The sequence below is a fragment of the Equus caballus genome, chromosome 8 (genome assembly GCF_041296265.1).
Source record: "Equus caballus isolate H_3958 breed thoroughbred chromosome 8, TB-T2T, whole genome shotgun sequence".
NCBI classification, from domain to species: domain Eukaryota; kingdom Metazoa; phylum Chordata; class Mammalia; order Perissodactyla; family Equidae; genus Equus; species Equus caballus.
The window spans coordinates 11,870,982-11,884,434 of NC_091691.1; the positions used below are offsets into that span (position 1 = coordinate 11,870,982).

Genomic DNA, 13,453 nt, shown 5'->3' on the forward strand with positions numbered 1-13,453 from the left:
AATTCAGGCCCCAATGATTCATCCGGGGCCACAAAGCAGCACAGGCCCACGAGAGAAGGAGAGGTCACCTTTGCACCCAACTTCTCTGGTTGCTGTGCAACCCCAGGAGAATCACCGCACCTCTCTGGGCCAACCGAGGGGGATGTCGGGTCCCCGCCCCTTGAGGGCAGACGTGAGCTTTCGGTGACCTCGAGTGCACAGAGGGTCGGCTCAGAGCCAGGTGCACCCCACGGCTCCATCCTTAAACGCTGGGACCCGTAATGACCACTGGGACTCATCGCAAGGCTGAGCCCAGGGGAGGAGCTGGCCTAGCCCTTCCTTGTCTTCAGTCTCCTGTGAACCGAGCCACACAGTCAGGTGGCAGAGGTCTCTCCTGTGAAAACGCCAGGCCCGCTCTTTGAGTTCAGCCCTGATCAGCGACGCGCGCTCCCTTGAAGTTCTCAGGACGGTCTGGAGAAACCATCTTACCAGGAGCTTGGCTGGAAAGATCCTTGAATGGGGATTAGAGCCTGGGGTTCTGGCCCTGGCTTTGCTACTCACTCGCTGTGCTACCCCACGCAGGGCCTTTCCCTCTCTGGGCCCGTTCCCACCTCTCTAAATCCCCAGTGAGGTACCTGAGATTGATTCTGCACAGTCCCCTTGCAGGATGCAGGCCGAGCTTTTAATCATTAGATGTCATTCCGCCCTGGTCCCCAGGCCCCAGCAAGCTGGCCCGAGGGAGAGACGGTGGAACCCCAGCACCCAGCCTGGGGGCCCAGTTCTGGCCCACTCACACCCAGGCCCAGGGTCACAGGCCAGGGGGCAAACCCGCCCACCGCCTTGGGTGATCAGACGACAAGATGGCAAAAGCCACAAGTCAACTTGCACATGACACGGACACTCGCTCACCCTGGGAGGGAGAGAGGAGACGCAGCAGGTGCCAGCTAATCGTCTCTAAAAATAGGGGAGGACCAGCATCTGTGTCAGGGGCCAGAGTGTCGGCACTTACAGACGAGTCAGCTGGCAAAGCTGGCCCACCTCGTGCGCTGGCCCTGTCCACACGGACGCTGGATCCGGTGTGAACTTCCCGGCCAGGCTGGGAGAGAGGGAGACGCCCCTATCAGGGGAATCACCACCACCTGCCCGTCCCCAAGCAGGGGGACAGAAACAGGGAGTGGGGGGGGGCTTGGCTGACAGTTATTCGGAACAGGCAACTTCCCCCGCTGGATCTATGGGACCCTGGAGGGGAGGAGCTTTTACTGTTGTTTTAATATTTTAAAAAAACATAACAAGCTTACAATATCGGGGGGCTCCGACTCCGTCTGCCTTTTCCTCAAGGAAGAAAACCTCTGCTGGCTGCGGGCGGAGAAGCGCCGGAAGGATTCTCGGCTCCGGGAGGCGAGGTGTCGGAAGGACGCGGCGCGCTTGAAGGGGGTCCGGCCACCGGAGGGCTCCCCGCTCGGCCGCTCGGGGCCCACCGTGCTGGTCACTAAATTGAGGGCCTCCTGGAAGGACCTCCTGACGGTGCCCATCCACTGGGTCATGTGGGTCTGGGCCACGGAGAGCTTGTCCCCCAGGTAATCCATGGGGCCGGGCGGCCAGGCGGCCGGAGCGCAGGGCCTGCCCCTCCCCCTCCTCCTTTCCGCTCCTGGAAGTTCTGGGCTCCGGGGAGCACCGGCCGCCCTCTCCAGTCCAGTCAAGAGTGAATAAACATTGCTGAGCCAGCCGCCGGCTGCATCCGCGGGGCTCGCCGCGAATCGGGAGGCAGGTCAGGGTCAGGCTGGGAGTCCACACGGCGCGCGGAGCCGCCGAGTCAACACGCTGGGCGGTCCAGGCTCCGGTTCCCGGCCGGGGACGAGCAGCTTGGAGGAGCCGCGCGCGCCCCAGGGCGTGACAGTCCCTGCGGGCGGGGGAGGAGGAGGCGGTGGCCCTGGGCGCCCTGGTCCTCACCGTCCCGCAGGTAGGCGGCCCCTCCCGGGCGCACGGCGCAAGGACCCGGTGGGCGGGCTGACCCCCGCCGCTGCCCCCTGCGCGGCTGCCCAAGGCTGCGCCCTGCTCACCTGGCCCCTGCGGGGCTCCCGTCCTCTGGCCAGAGATCCCAAACCTGTAGGCCGGCAGGCAGTTAGCTCATTTCCGGAGGCAGCCCCCAGGGCCCCCGGGTGCCCTGGCTGAGCAGCCCAGGATGACATCAGTCCCCGTCTTGGCGAGGGGCTTCGCTGCCCAGGAACGCAGGACGGGCCTCAGGGAGGCGGCCGCCCAGGGAGCTGACGCCCGCCCCCATTTTTTTTTTTTTTTTCCTCTCCCAAGTCCCAACTCGCTCACCGTCCCGCGGGGCTCACGGTGACTTCACGAGCCGACAGCCTGCCCGCCCCGTGCCCTGGCCGCGGGCGCACGAGGAACCGCGGTGCACGTGTGCGCACGCGGGCGCGTGTGTGCGTGTGTGTCGGGGATTTGGGGGCCCAGGGGAGGCTGGAACAGTTGGGAAGCCGCTGCTGCCTCGAGGGTGACAGGCGGCGCCTCGGGACCTCGGGCGGCTGCCCGCCTGTCTCCCTCTGGTGGTCCGTTTCTGTGTTTCTGTGTCAGGCTCGCTCCCCGCCCGCTCCCTGTGTCTCCATTTCCACCTGTTTGTGTCTCAGCTTCTCTCTCTCTCCCTCCCTCCTTTCCAGTCTGCTCTCCCTCCCTCCCTGGAAAGCCCCCCCAGAGCCAGGTGAAACGGGCCCGAGGTCCCCCAAGGAAGGAACCGGGCCATTTCGGTGCAGGCTGGGTTGCCATGGCAACCGCGGGGCGCAGCATCGGCCCCATCCTGGGGAGGCGGCCCCGCACGGGATCGGGAGCGCGCGGGATGGGGATGATTCATGGTTTACGCTGGGTCACATGGACTCCTGGGTTTTAACCCTTGTGCAGCTGGAGTGGTGGGGGGTAGGGGAGAAGGGCACAGCAGCATCTGAGACCAGACCGGCTGCTCCTCTCCTCTTGGGGCGGGGGGGAGGGAGCTGTTAGCAAGGGACAGCAGCCACCGGATCCCAGAGCGGAGGCACATTTGCTGAAATGCTTTCTCCTTCTGGCAGGGATCCACCCCTCCGTGTTACAGACGAGGAAATGCAGACCCAGAGACGTAGATTCAAGCGCCCAAGGTCACACAGCCAGGGTAGCACGGGGGCACGGACAGAGACCGCTCCCTCCCCACTGTTTTCTGGGTCTGACACGGTGCCTGACCCAGGGCTGGAGCTTGGTAAATATTTATTGTTCGAACGCCGAGTCCAAGACTGAAACCTTGACAGGTCGCACGGCGTCCTGAGGGCTCTCTCCCACCCACGTCACCTCAGTGTTGAACAAATATTTGCTCCCTCGTCACTGATCAAAGGGCCTCACTTGAGAACGACTCTCACGGGAGCGTGTCTGACAATGCAGCTGACACAGATCTTTTCTTCTCTGGATTCCCAGTCCCTATGCCGCTCATTCACTTGTTCGCTCACTCATTCATTCGCTTAAACACTCAGAGCCTGCCTGCTCTGGGCCAGGCACCGGACGCAGAGCCTGAACCGTCCCTGTCGTCGTGGGCTCGCAGCTGGCAGGACAACGGAACGGTGGCCAACACTTATGGAGGGTGTAGCTGGGTCTCCGAGGCCATTCTATGTGTTCAGGGGATTAACTCGTGAATCCCCAATGAACCCATCTGACAGAGGCGGAGACTGAGGCCCAGAGAGGTGACGTCACCCTCCAAGGTTGTCCAATGTGGCGGGCAGCCTCCAAGACGGCCCCAGTGATCCTTGCCCTGTTATTCACACCCTGGTGCGGTGCCCTCCCACGACGAATCAGGGCTGTCTGTGTGCCCAAGAGGATAAGGCAGAAGTGAGGGTGTGTGACTCCCAAAGCCAGGTCATTGAAGGCATGAGAGTTCTCGCCTTGCTCTCAGATCACCCTGGGGGCAGCCGGCCGCCATGCTGGGTGGATGCTCCAGCAGCCCTGTGGAGAGGCCCACCTGGAGGGACTCTGAGGGCCCAGCCACCAGGCAGCACGCACTCGCTAGCCATGGGAGTGAGCCGCCCTCCATCCTAGGTCAGACCCTCAGATGACCACTACCCCAGCCGACACATTGACTGCAACCTCGGGAGGGACCCGGGGCCAGAGCCCCCAGCCAAGCTGCCCCACAGAAGCCACAAGAGATGCAGACGTCAGAGGCAGGATAGTGCCTGGCCCATAAGGAAGCCAAGGACCGGGGCAGAATGGGGGGAGACAAAAGGGAGGGCAACAAGGGGCTCTCGCGGCAGCCTGTGGGTCCCATATATTAGGAAGCACCAACCCATCATGCAGAGGAGGAAGTGTGCACGGGCCCATGTCCCGCCTGCATAGTGTCTGGCCGCACCCATCACCTCGACAGCCTCTAGCGTCCCAGGGCTTCTGATTCTCCCGTGTCCTCGCATGGAGGGTCCTCAGTCAGCCTCCCGCAGCAGGCAGGTCACTCACAGCCCTGTTCCCTCACCCGGAGGGCCAGGGGACTTCCAGGTGGGAGCATTCCCGACAAAGAGCGAGTCCTCCCCACCCGGGCCCAGGAGAGCGGCACGGGAAATACCTACAGAGCTAGAAAGGGATGCGGCTTTTTAAACAGACCTTCTGGACACAGAGATGGGAGGTCACCTGGGAAGTGCCGGGAGGAAAAAAGTCAAAGCAAAGCACCTTTAAAATGAGACTACCCGGTGGTGGCCAGGCTGTGGGGAAAGAGACACGCAGCCCACAGCAGATGGAAATGGACATCGGTATATATTTCATGAAGGGAATTGAACACCCAACATCAAAAGTCTTAAAAGTGATGGCCTGTCAGTTAATAACACACACGCTGAGGCGTGGGGCGGACACGTGCTGATGCCTCTTACTTACTTTGAAATGCAGCAAAAATTTTTTTTAAATGTATTAAGGGATGGATGGATGGCTAGATTTTTATGAAGCAAATCTAGCAAAATGTTAGCAATGGCAGAATCTAGCTGGTCAGTATATGAGTGTTCCCCATACAATTTTCCTGTATCTTGAAATTTTTCATAATAAAAGCTCGCGGGCGAGGAGAATGCACCTGCCCTTTTTTGCCTGCAGTTCAGGTCCGACACCACATCCACCCACCTGCCTTTGGAAGCGAGAGTGAGCGACACAAACATTTTGCTATAAGGATGTTTGTCACAGTCATATATATACATACAGTAAGAACCTAATTGTCCAACAAAAAGGGACTTGCTCCGGGCTGTGCCCAGCCATACTGACGTCAGAGGCAAAAGGAAACAGCAGTAACACCGATCCCGTCTTTATTTATAAGGTTGATGGCTGTTCAGCATGGAGTTTTGTATTAATTTTGATTTTTTTAAAACTACAGCGTTATAGTATTATTTATCTTGATTACTCTCCTGTTTTGGTGCCCCCTTAAATTTCACACCCTAGGTGTGTACCCCAGTCATCTTGCTCTAGTGTCAGCCCTGGATTTGCTAAATCAACACGGTATCGGGGTTAAGGGTTTGGAGACCTGCCCGTAGCTTTTATCAGCTGGGTGACCCAGGGTAAGTTACTTAACCTTTCTGATTTTCAGAGGTGAAATCATCGAACTCATCATTGTCACTGATGCCACGGGTCCCACTCTCACTGTGTGCTGGGCAGTGTATTACATCATTGCATGACATCATCTGCTCCTCCCAACAAGGAACCCAGGTTTGGACTATGATTATTATGCCCATTTTGCAGATGGAAAAGCGGAGGCAGAGGGCAGTGCAGTGACCGGCCCAAGGGCACACAGCCGTTATCTGGTGGAGTCCACTACCCCCAGCCTCGCACCTTCGACAAGGCAGAGGGTGCCCCGCGTGGCAGGCAGGACCCCACAGTTCCGCCTCCTTCCACGAGGGGGCGATGGGGGCAGAGTGAGCAGAAAAGGCAGCTGGCAGCTGGCTCCCTCCTGGCTCCCCCTGGGGACAATGCGGTCTGAACGTCTGACTATAAAAAGCGTTGCTCCCTGAAAACTGGGGCAGCACAAGCACTTCCCCCCGGAGGACTCGTTCTGCAAACTCTCTGTTCTCTCCAGGAAACTCTTGGGACGTGGCTGGGCCTCAAAAAGGAAAGCAAGCCATCTCCTTACATAATGAATCCCAAAGATGCTGGAGGAGCTGCTGAGAGCCGGGGCAGAAATGGGGGTTTTAGCCATGTGTGGGGCGGGGCCCGGACATCACCATTTCCAGACAAGCGTGCGCGGTTAAGGAAAGCAGAGTGTCGGTCACTCATTCATTCAACAAACATTCCCTGCACAGTTGCTCTGTGTGAGCTCTGGGCTGGCCTCTGGGCCTCAGACATTGTCCCAACGGGCCGCCTCAAACCTGAGGCTACACCATTTTCTTCCCAAAAGCTGATACAAACATGCACACTCTGAAGAATCCCTGGTCCAGTGGAAGAAACAGCTGGAAAAAATGAACTATTGCAATACAAGTGCCAAGGGCCATGTCGGACAAGTGAATAACAGGCTATGGGAACATGACTGGAGGAAGGGAAACCCAACTGAGAAGGTGGAAAGTTGAGGAAATAAGAGCAAAGGGAAGATGATCATTTATTGAGGATCTATGATTAGACAAGGTGGGGTTTTGAAGTATGAATAGGAGTACTCCAAGAAGGCTGACAGAGAGAACAGCATGTGCTAAGGCCAGGGGGCACGGCCATATTGAGTCTTGCCTCTGGGCTTTTGCACATGCTGTATCCCTAAGGCTGTAAGCCTAAGGCTGCCTTCCCCTATTCTCCCATCCCTACTGGAGCCCCTTGCACCCTACGACCACCTTCAGCAAACTTCAGCCTTTCCCAAATCTCCCCCAGGAGGTCTCACTTAGATGACCCGCTTCCTATCCTGCTTCCCCCAAACTTGGGCATTCCCGGAGTGTGCATCCGGGTCCTAGAAAGGTACAACCTTACGTGGATGAGGAAGGCGGTGCAGTGGAAACGGTAACAACCGTTAACTGAGGGTTTCCTGCACCGAGAGCTGATCCCCACATCTCACTCATTTAACCTGCCACAAGCCCACAGGGGGGTCCTTTACGAATCACCCCCATCCCGCAGAGAAAGACAGGGAGGGTGAAGGAGCTGAAGGTCACTGAGCTGGCATGGGGGCGCTGGGACTTGAACCCAGAAAGCCCTCCTCCCAGGGCAGCAGCCAGACTCTTCCCACCCCTCGAAGACCCCTCAAGACGGCCGTTTCTGCCCCAGGCCCCGTGCGCGAGGGCGGCCCCCCGGGCGGTCCCCAGACCTGCGGGGTCAGGAAATGCCTGCAGCGGGATATGCCCGGCTGTTCTCCCTCCTGCCAGCTGGCCTGCAGGTGACCTCCTGGGACCACGTGACGCGGGGACCTGGCGGATACCTCCTTCCCCCCTCCTCGGATGGAGGACGCGTGTGGAGGGCCGGCCGATGGCTCAGGGGCTCCGTCCAAGGCCGCGTCCTCCATCCCCCGAGACACGGCTGTCAGGTCATAAAGAGGAGGCGGTAAGGCCCACGCCCTCCCAGGTGGCAAGGAAGGACAGAGACCGTGCTTGCCGGGCACATGGAAAACACTCCAGAATTCCACTCTCATTCGTCTCGTGTCCATGTTCAGAGAAATCTCGGGACCCTAGACATCAGCACGGGGACGGCAGCAGCGAGAGAACCCAGGCCAACCTTCTCGTTTCAGGTCTGAACGAGGTCCAAGTGGACGGTGGTTCCAGGCCCCCGGGTAACTCTGAGGCAGGTTCCCATAGGAGCCGCTCACTCTCTGGACTGCGACAGGGTCTCTGGCCTCATGTCACCCCTATTCCCCCAGCTCCTCTCCACCCCAGCCAAACAGGACAAACTGCCATCTAGGCACACGCTGTGCTGTCTCCTGTTCAGCTCTTTGCACGTGCTGTTCCCTCTGGCTAGGACACCATTCCACCCCTTTTTCACCTGGTCGGCATCTATTGTCCTTCACAGCTCAGCTTAGGGACACCCTCCTCCAAGAAGACTCCTTGACTCTTTGGGCCGCCTCTGGGCTCCCACCCTGCCATGTTACCCCCACCGCATTATTAGCACGCCGGGCTGGGACTCAGTTTACCTGTTGGTCTCCCCACTTGAGATGCCGACTGTGTGAAATGGAGGGATCGCTGAGGTTTGAACCCGAGTCATTTAATTCCCAGCATCCCCCTCACTAGGTTTGTCTCCAAGGCAACAGGGACAAGAATTCTGATGTGAAAACCAAACAAACAGAAATGACTTGATCCTACAAGTCAATCCCGGATTATTTACAAACCAAGGCCAGGCTACTTCCTTGTGTTGACTTGTCACATTCTTACTCAGATCATCACTTAACGACACAGGATGCCCTCAATGGGAGGGGAGAAAAAACTCATCCGGAAAGGAGATCTTTCTAGAAACAGCCAGCAGCTCCTCCCCCTTCTCCATCAGGCCGGCCCCGAGCCCAGGTGGAAAGTGGCATTTCCCACGGGGCCAGGCCACCTGTAATGATGGCCCCTCCGGAGGAAGCTGCACCCTGGCCTCCTCCAAAATGGAAACGGGCGGCCGGGGACCCGCCTTATTTTTCCCACCAGGCTGCCCGCCGGCTCTGGGGGCAGAGGCCCTGAGACATGGCCACCCTCGCCTCGGAGTCCTGGGGAGGCGGGGGTGACCCCACGGGGGTCTCTGTCTTGTGGCCTTGCCTGGGGTTGGTCAATGTGCTTCTTTCTACCACGGCAGCTGCACTTCCCCGTTTTTGGATCAATTAGCAAAAGCAGCAAGATGTTCTCGGGAACAAGAACCGAGAGCTGGGACGAGGGACACATTCTGTCCCCCAGAAACTTCCTCCTGAGCAGGGAGCTTGCTGTGCTCGGGGAACAGCCACCTCTGCAGCCCGAGAGCTCAGGGTCTCCGAGAGGCTCAGGAAAGACAGGAGAAGGCCGTGCTCCGACCTCAGCAGGCAGGGACTGAGCGCCTACTGTGTGCCAGGCACTAGGCCAGGGCTGGGAGACAGCACACAGAGACACTAACAAGTTGCAGGCGCTCTTGCCCACCGAGGGCCTACTGTGCACCTGTCCTTTCCCGACCCGTGAGACCTGGGAAGCTGTAATCGCCAGCACACAGGGTGGACGTGGAGACTCTGAATGACGATGTCACGGGCCCACGTCACCCGGCTGCTGCGGGCAGAGCCAGGACCCGAACCCAGGGCCGGCCGAGCCTGCAGCCTGAGCTCTTACCGCCAGGCAACCCCGCCCGGGGGGTGCAGCGTGCTTCCACCTGCCCCACGACTCAGGTTCGAGGCCCGCCAGGCTCGGCCCCAACTACTGCGGGTCCCCCGGGCCATGGTGCCCCCCACCCTGGGCGCTGATTCCAAGAGGGGCCGCCCCAGAAGGTCACGGGAAAGTCCGGCTCAGACTGAGGCCGCCCCCTCACAGGCCACCCGCCGGCCTGGAGAGAGGGCAGCAGACCGGGTCGAATACCGGGGGCCCAGGTGCCCCTCTGCCTGAGCTGCCTCCTCTCAGGAAGGGAAACCAGGACCCCGGCCTCCCAGGTAAGGGTGCAAGGGCTGGGCACAGGGGGCGGGACGGCGTCAGATTCTGACAGGGAGGCCGCGGCTGGAGGGCTCACGTCTTCATAAGACACTTAGGAAGAAAAACAGGCCCCAAGCCGAATCAGCACCGATTCAAACGCAGCAAGGGCATGGCCGGTATTTCCTAAGCACCGACAGTGTGCCAGGTCCTACGCCACTCACATCATCCCCAGACACAGCTGAGGAGAGAGCTTCTAAGACTGACTCCTTGCTGTGTGCCCCTGGGCAAGTGGCTTGCCTTCTCTGAGCCTCTCCTTCCTTGTCTTTAAAATGGGATAAAATGGTTCCCTCCTTCTCAGGTGGTGCTGAAGGTTACAGGATGTGTGTTCCGACCATCTCATGAGAGCAGAACAACGATCCCCACTGTACACATGAGGAAACTGAGGCAGGGGGAGCAAAGGCTGAGGGCTGCACAGCAGCTTAGAGGCCAAGTCTGGCTCGGAGGCCTGTGCTCCAAACCACGCTCTCAGCAGCCGTGGCTCAGTGGACAAGAGGACAGTGGGCACTCAGGAGCCGGTGCCTCTGACTTCCCACCCCACTCCCGGCAGTCCCATCGCCCAGCGCCAGCCCTCGGCCTTGGCTGCCTGCCTCTCCTCTCAAAGCCTCCTCGAGTAACATCCCCGCCTGCCTGCTGACACCCTCGCACAGGAGAGGACTTCTCCTGGCCTGGCTGGAGGTCTGTTCTCCCATGCCTCACTTTGCTGTGCCGCCCACACTGTTCCAGCAGCCACGCTGTGCCAGGTGGGGAGGGCAGCGAGGGGGGGTGGGAGGAAGCCTTGGCGTTTTAACAAAAGTGTGTCACCCCACAGGTCCCCAAATAGCCCCCCTTGGTGGGCACAAGGCACATTCCAGCACCACGGAGTCCTGGACCTCGGTGCTAGCCTGCCTCAAAGCCTCCTAGAGCCCCCCGGCCCATGCCATCACGGTAACACTGCCCAGCTCCCCCCGCTGGCTGCTCCCTGCTGCAAAGGTCACCTGCCAGCAGCCCCAGCCTGACTGCAGCCCCCGCCTGACTGCAGCCCCCATGCCGTGGTGCTCTGTGTCTGAGTCCTCTCACCTCAGAGACTCCCTCGCTGACCTCTCAACACAAAGGAGCTGCCTGGACCCGCTCTATCACAGCTCCCTTTCCTTCACACCGTAACGCTGACCACGACTTGGTGTTTTCCTGACATTTACGTAACATTCTCTCTCTAAGGCTCACGGGAGCAGAACCCTGGATGTGTCACCCTCTGCTACTGGTCTGGTGCCTCTCGGAAGTGTCTGCTGAATGAATGCGTAAATGAATGAATGCAGTGAAGGAGAGAGAGAAGGCGAAAGGAGGGAGGGGAAAGGGAGAAGCACCATTTTATTCCTACTACAACCCCATCCCCTCCTCCCCTCTTTCCCTGGACAATTGCTACCCATCTTTAAAGGCTTCATGACGATGTCCCCACCTCCAGGAAGCCCTCTCTGCCACCCACCCTGACTCTGTTCCATGCCTTCTCTGGGCTCCCCCATCCCAGCGTTCTCCTGGCTGGACTGTAACGCCCCGTTCCCACACCCACTGGCTGCGGACACTGTGCCCATTCCATTCTGCTTCTCCAGGGCCCATCCTGAGGCCGGGCGCACAGTAGGCAGCTCGGCGTTGCAGCCGAGGCTTATCAAGCCCTCACCACACGGCAGGCGCCGGCTGCGTGCTCTGAATCAGAGAATTCACGGACCTGCAGCAGCGCCTTGTGAGGAGGGGGCCATCCTGTACCCGTTGTACAGACAGAGAGGGGAAGGCTGGGAGAAGGCAAGTTACTTGGCCAGTGTCACACAGCAAGGGCCCTGTGTGACCACTGCACCACACTGTCCCCCAGCCTCCCGTGGAAAAGGGGGCAGGAAGGCGGGGAGATGGCATCAGCCCGTGGGCAGGAATGGCTGGAGGGTCCTCTCCGGGTTGGTGTCTCAGTTCTGTGAGGCCACAAGAAGGGGGACATTTATTGAGCGCCGACTGTGTGCCACGCATTAGGCAATTTACACACATCCTCAGCATCCCTTTAAGGAGACAGCACGGCCCCCAAATCTCAGACGAAGGGACTGAGGGCAAAGACACTCAGGGTCCCAGTCCCGGCTCAAACCCACTCAAGACAGTTGGGCACCAGGAACCTAACCAGAGAATGGTCCAGAAAACAGAGCCATGAACGGCATTCTTCTTTCCTGGCCAAGCCCTGAGCACGCTGGCTACTCACTTCCCGCTTTTCTCGGTATTTCCTGTTCGTATATGTCACCTGTCTTTCCCGCTAGAATGCGCACTCTGCTCGGACTGCGCGTTTCTCATTCCGCCCCAATGCTCAGCGCCCAGCCCCGTCCCGGGCACAGAGACGGGCTCACAAATCCTTGTTGGGTGGACGAACAAGCAAATGCACAAATAGAGCCGACAGGGAAAGACACACAGACACACGGTTCAGACTCCGCAGGGCTCGGTTTGCTCGTCCCTGGAACGGAGGCGGCCATCGCAGCACCCACGGGCGAGGAAGATAGATCCCGACCAACGCGCTGTCAGGAGACACCCGACAGCGACCCGCTGGTTCGGGCGCCTCCGCCAGCAGAGGCCCCGCAGCAGGACCCCGCCTCGACTCCTAAAAGCCAAAATTCAGGAGCTGAGACTGGCGGCTGGGGGTCTAGGGATGACGACGCCTAAGGACCTGAGTCCCTGTAGCACGTGTCGCCATGGCAACCGAGATCTTCGCGGATGCTTCCCTCTCGCTTTAACTTCTTACACAGAAATCTCTGATGGGAAGGTTCAGACTCCTTTCTCGGCTGACATTCTACAGAGTAGACATCCTCATGTGGCTCCCAGAGGAAAAAATGGCAAGTGTCAGGTTCCCGCCAGAGAAACTGGTTTGCAGAGAAAGATGAGTTTCGTTTTTAAAAATGCAACACTATTTCTGAGAGCAGGAACCAAATCATCCTCATAAATGCGATTATAAGGGAGCAAAAGTTCTGTCTGTAAGGGATTGGACTTCTAGTTCACTTAGTCAACAAACATTCATTGAATGCCTACTGTGTGCCAGGCCCTGTGCTGGACTCAGGGGATACAGCAGTGGATGACACAGATGAAGACCCCTGCCCTCGTGAAGCCTGGGGTCCAGTGGGATAGACAACCAGTGGAAGAGCATTCCTGGCAGGGAACAGCAGGGAGTAACATGGTAGAGGAAAATGAACCGACCTGCAGTGTGACCCTGGGCAAGTCACTGTACCTCTCTGGGCCCATAATAATACTGTTTGATGCAACTACTACATGAACCCAATGAGATGACAGAAAAAGTGCCTTGCAGGGTGTCTGGTATACAGCAAGCACTCAATAACTGCTCATCCCTTCTGCCTCACAGAGGAAGAGAGAGCCAGCCGCTGGCTGTCTCTCTCAAAGGGGCCTCAGAAAAGTTCTCTAGGTGTGAGGTTTTCCCAAATGGATGTCTGTGTCCTAAGGGACCGAGGGAGTCAGGGGGATGCCTGAGATTTCCAGTTTCAAAACCAATGTGGAGAAGAGACGGGCAGAAGAGGGAACGGGGTGGAGCCAGGCCATAGGCTAGCGGAGCCCTGAGACTTCCTGGGACCCCGATGCGGCCGCAGGTCAGGAGCCAGGTGGACCCAGCCGAGATCAGAAAGCAGGGGACACTGAGAGTCCATCGCCGCGGGCTTCACACCATCCAGGCCATGTGTTCGGAGAGGCCAGGGCCTCAGAGACTCCAGAGAAAAATCAAGCTTCGGATGGAGACGGCGTGGGAGCTGAGCGCCCCACAGCAGACGGCAAACCCCGAGGCCGAGAGTGGGAAGAGGCCCCTTCGAAGGAGCCACCTACACCCCCGGATGCTCAGAGCTGGGGCATGACCCTGGCAGACGGCGCGGCATTCGAGCATCAACCTGGAGCCCAGCAGGAGCTCG

The 13,453-nt window shown here is 59.0% G+C and overlaps 1 protein-coding gene and 1 long non-coding RNA gene across 9 annotated transcripts in view; one reads left to right on the forward strand and one right to left on the reverse strand.

Moving 5' to 3' along the window:
* Nucleotides 1–13,453, reverse strand: part of KIAA1671 — a 187,537-nt gene that overhangs the window by 62,512 nt on the left and 111,572 nt on the right. The window contains exon 1 of one of the 8 annotated variants that reach the window (XM_070219862.1): nt 1,278–2,746. The exons of the other annotated variants lie outside the window; for them this stretch is intronic. Within the exon in view, the coding sequence (XP_070075963.1) occupies nt 1,278–1,565 (288 nt within the window). The 5' untranslated portion in view covers nt 1,566–2,746. Of the gene's footprint in view, nt 1–1,277; nt 2,747–13,453 lie in introns of those variants that run through there. 8 annotated transcript variants of the gene reach the window in all.
* On the forward strand, nt 1,667–5,042 carry LOC111774616 (uncharacterized). Its single transcript, XR_011420744.1, has 2 exons — nt 1,667–1,939; nt 3,048–5,042. It is a non-coding gene; the product is annotated as an uncharacterized lncRNA (long non-coding RNA).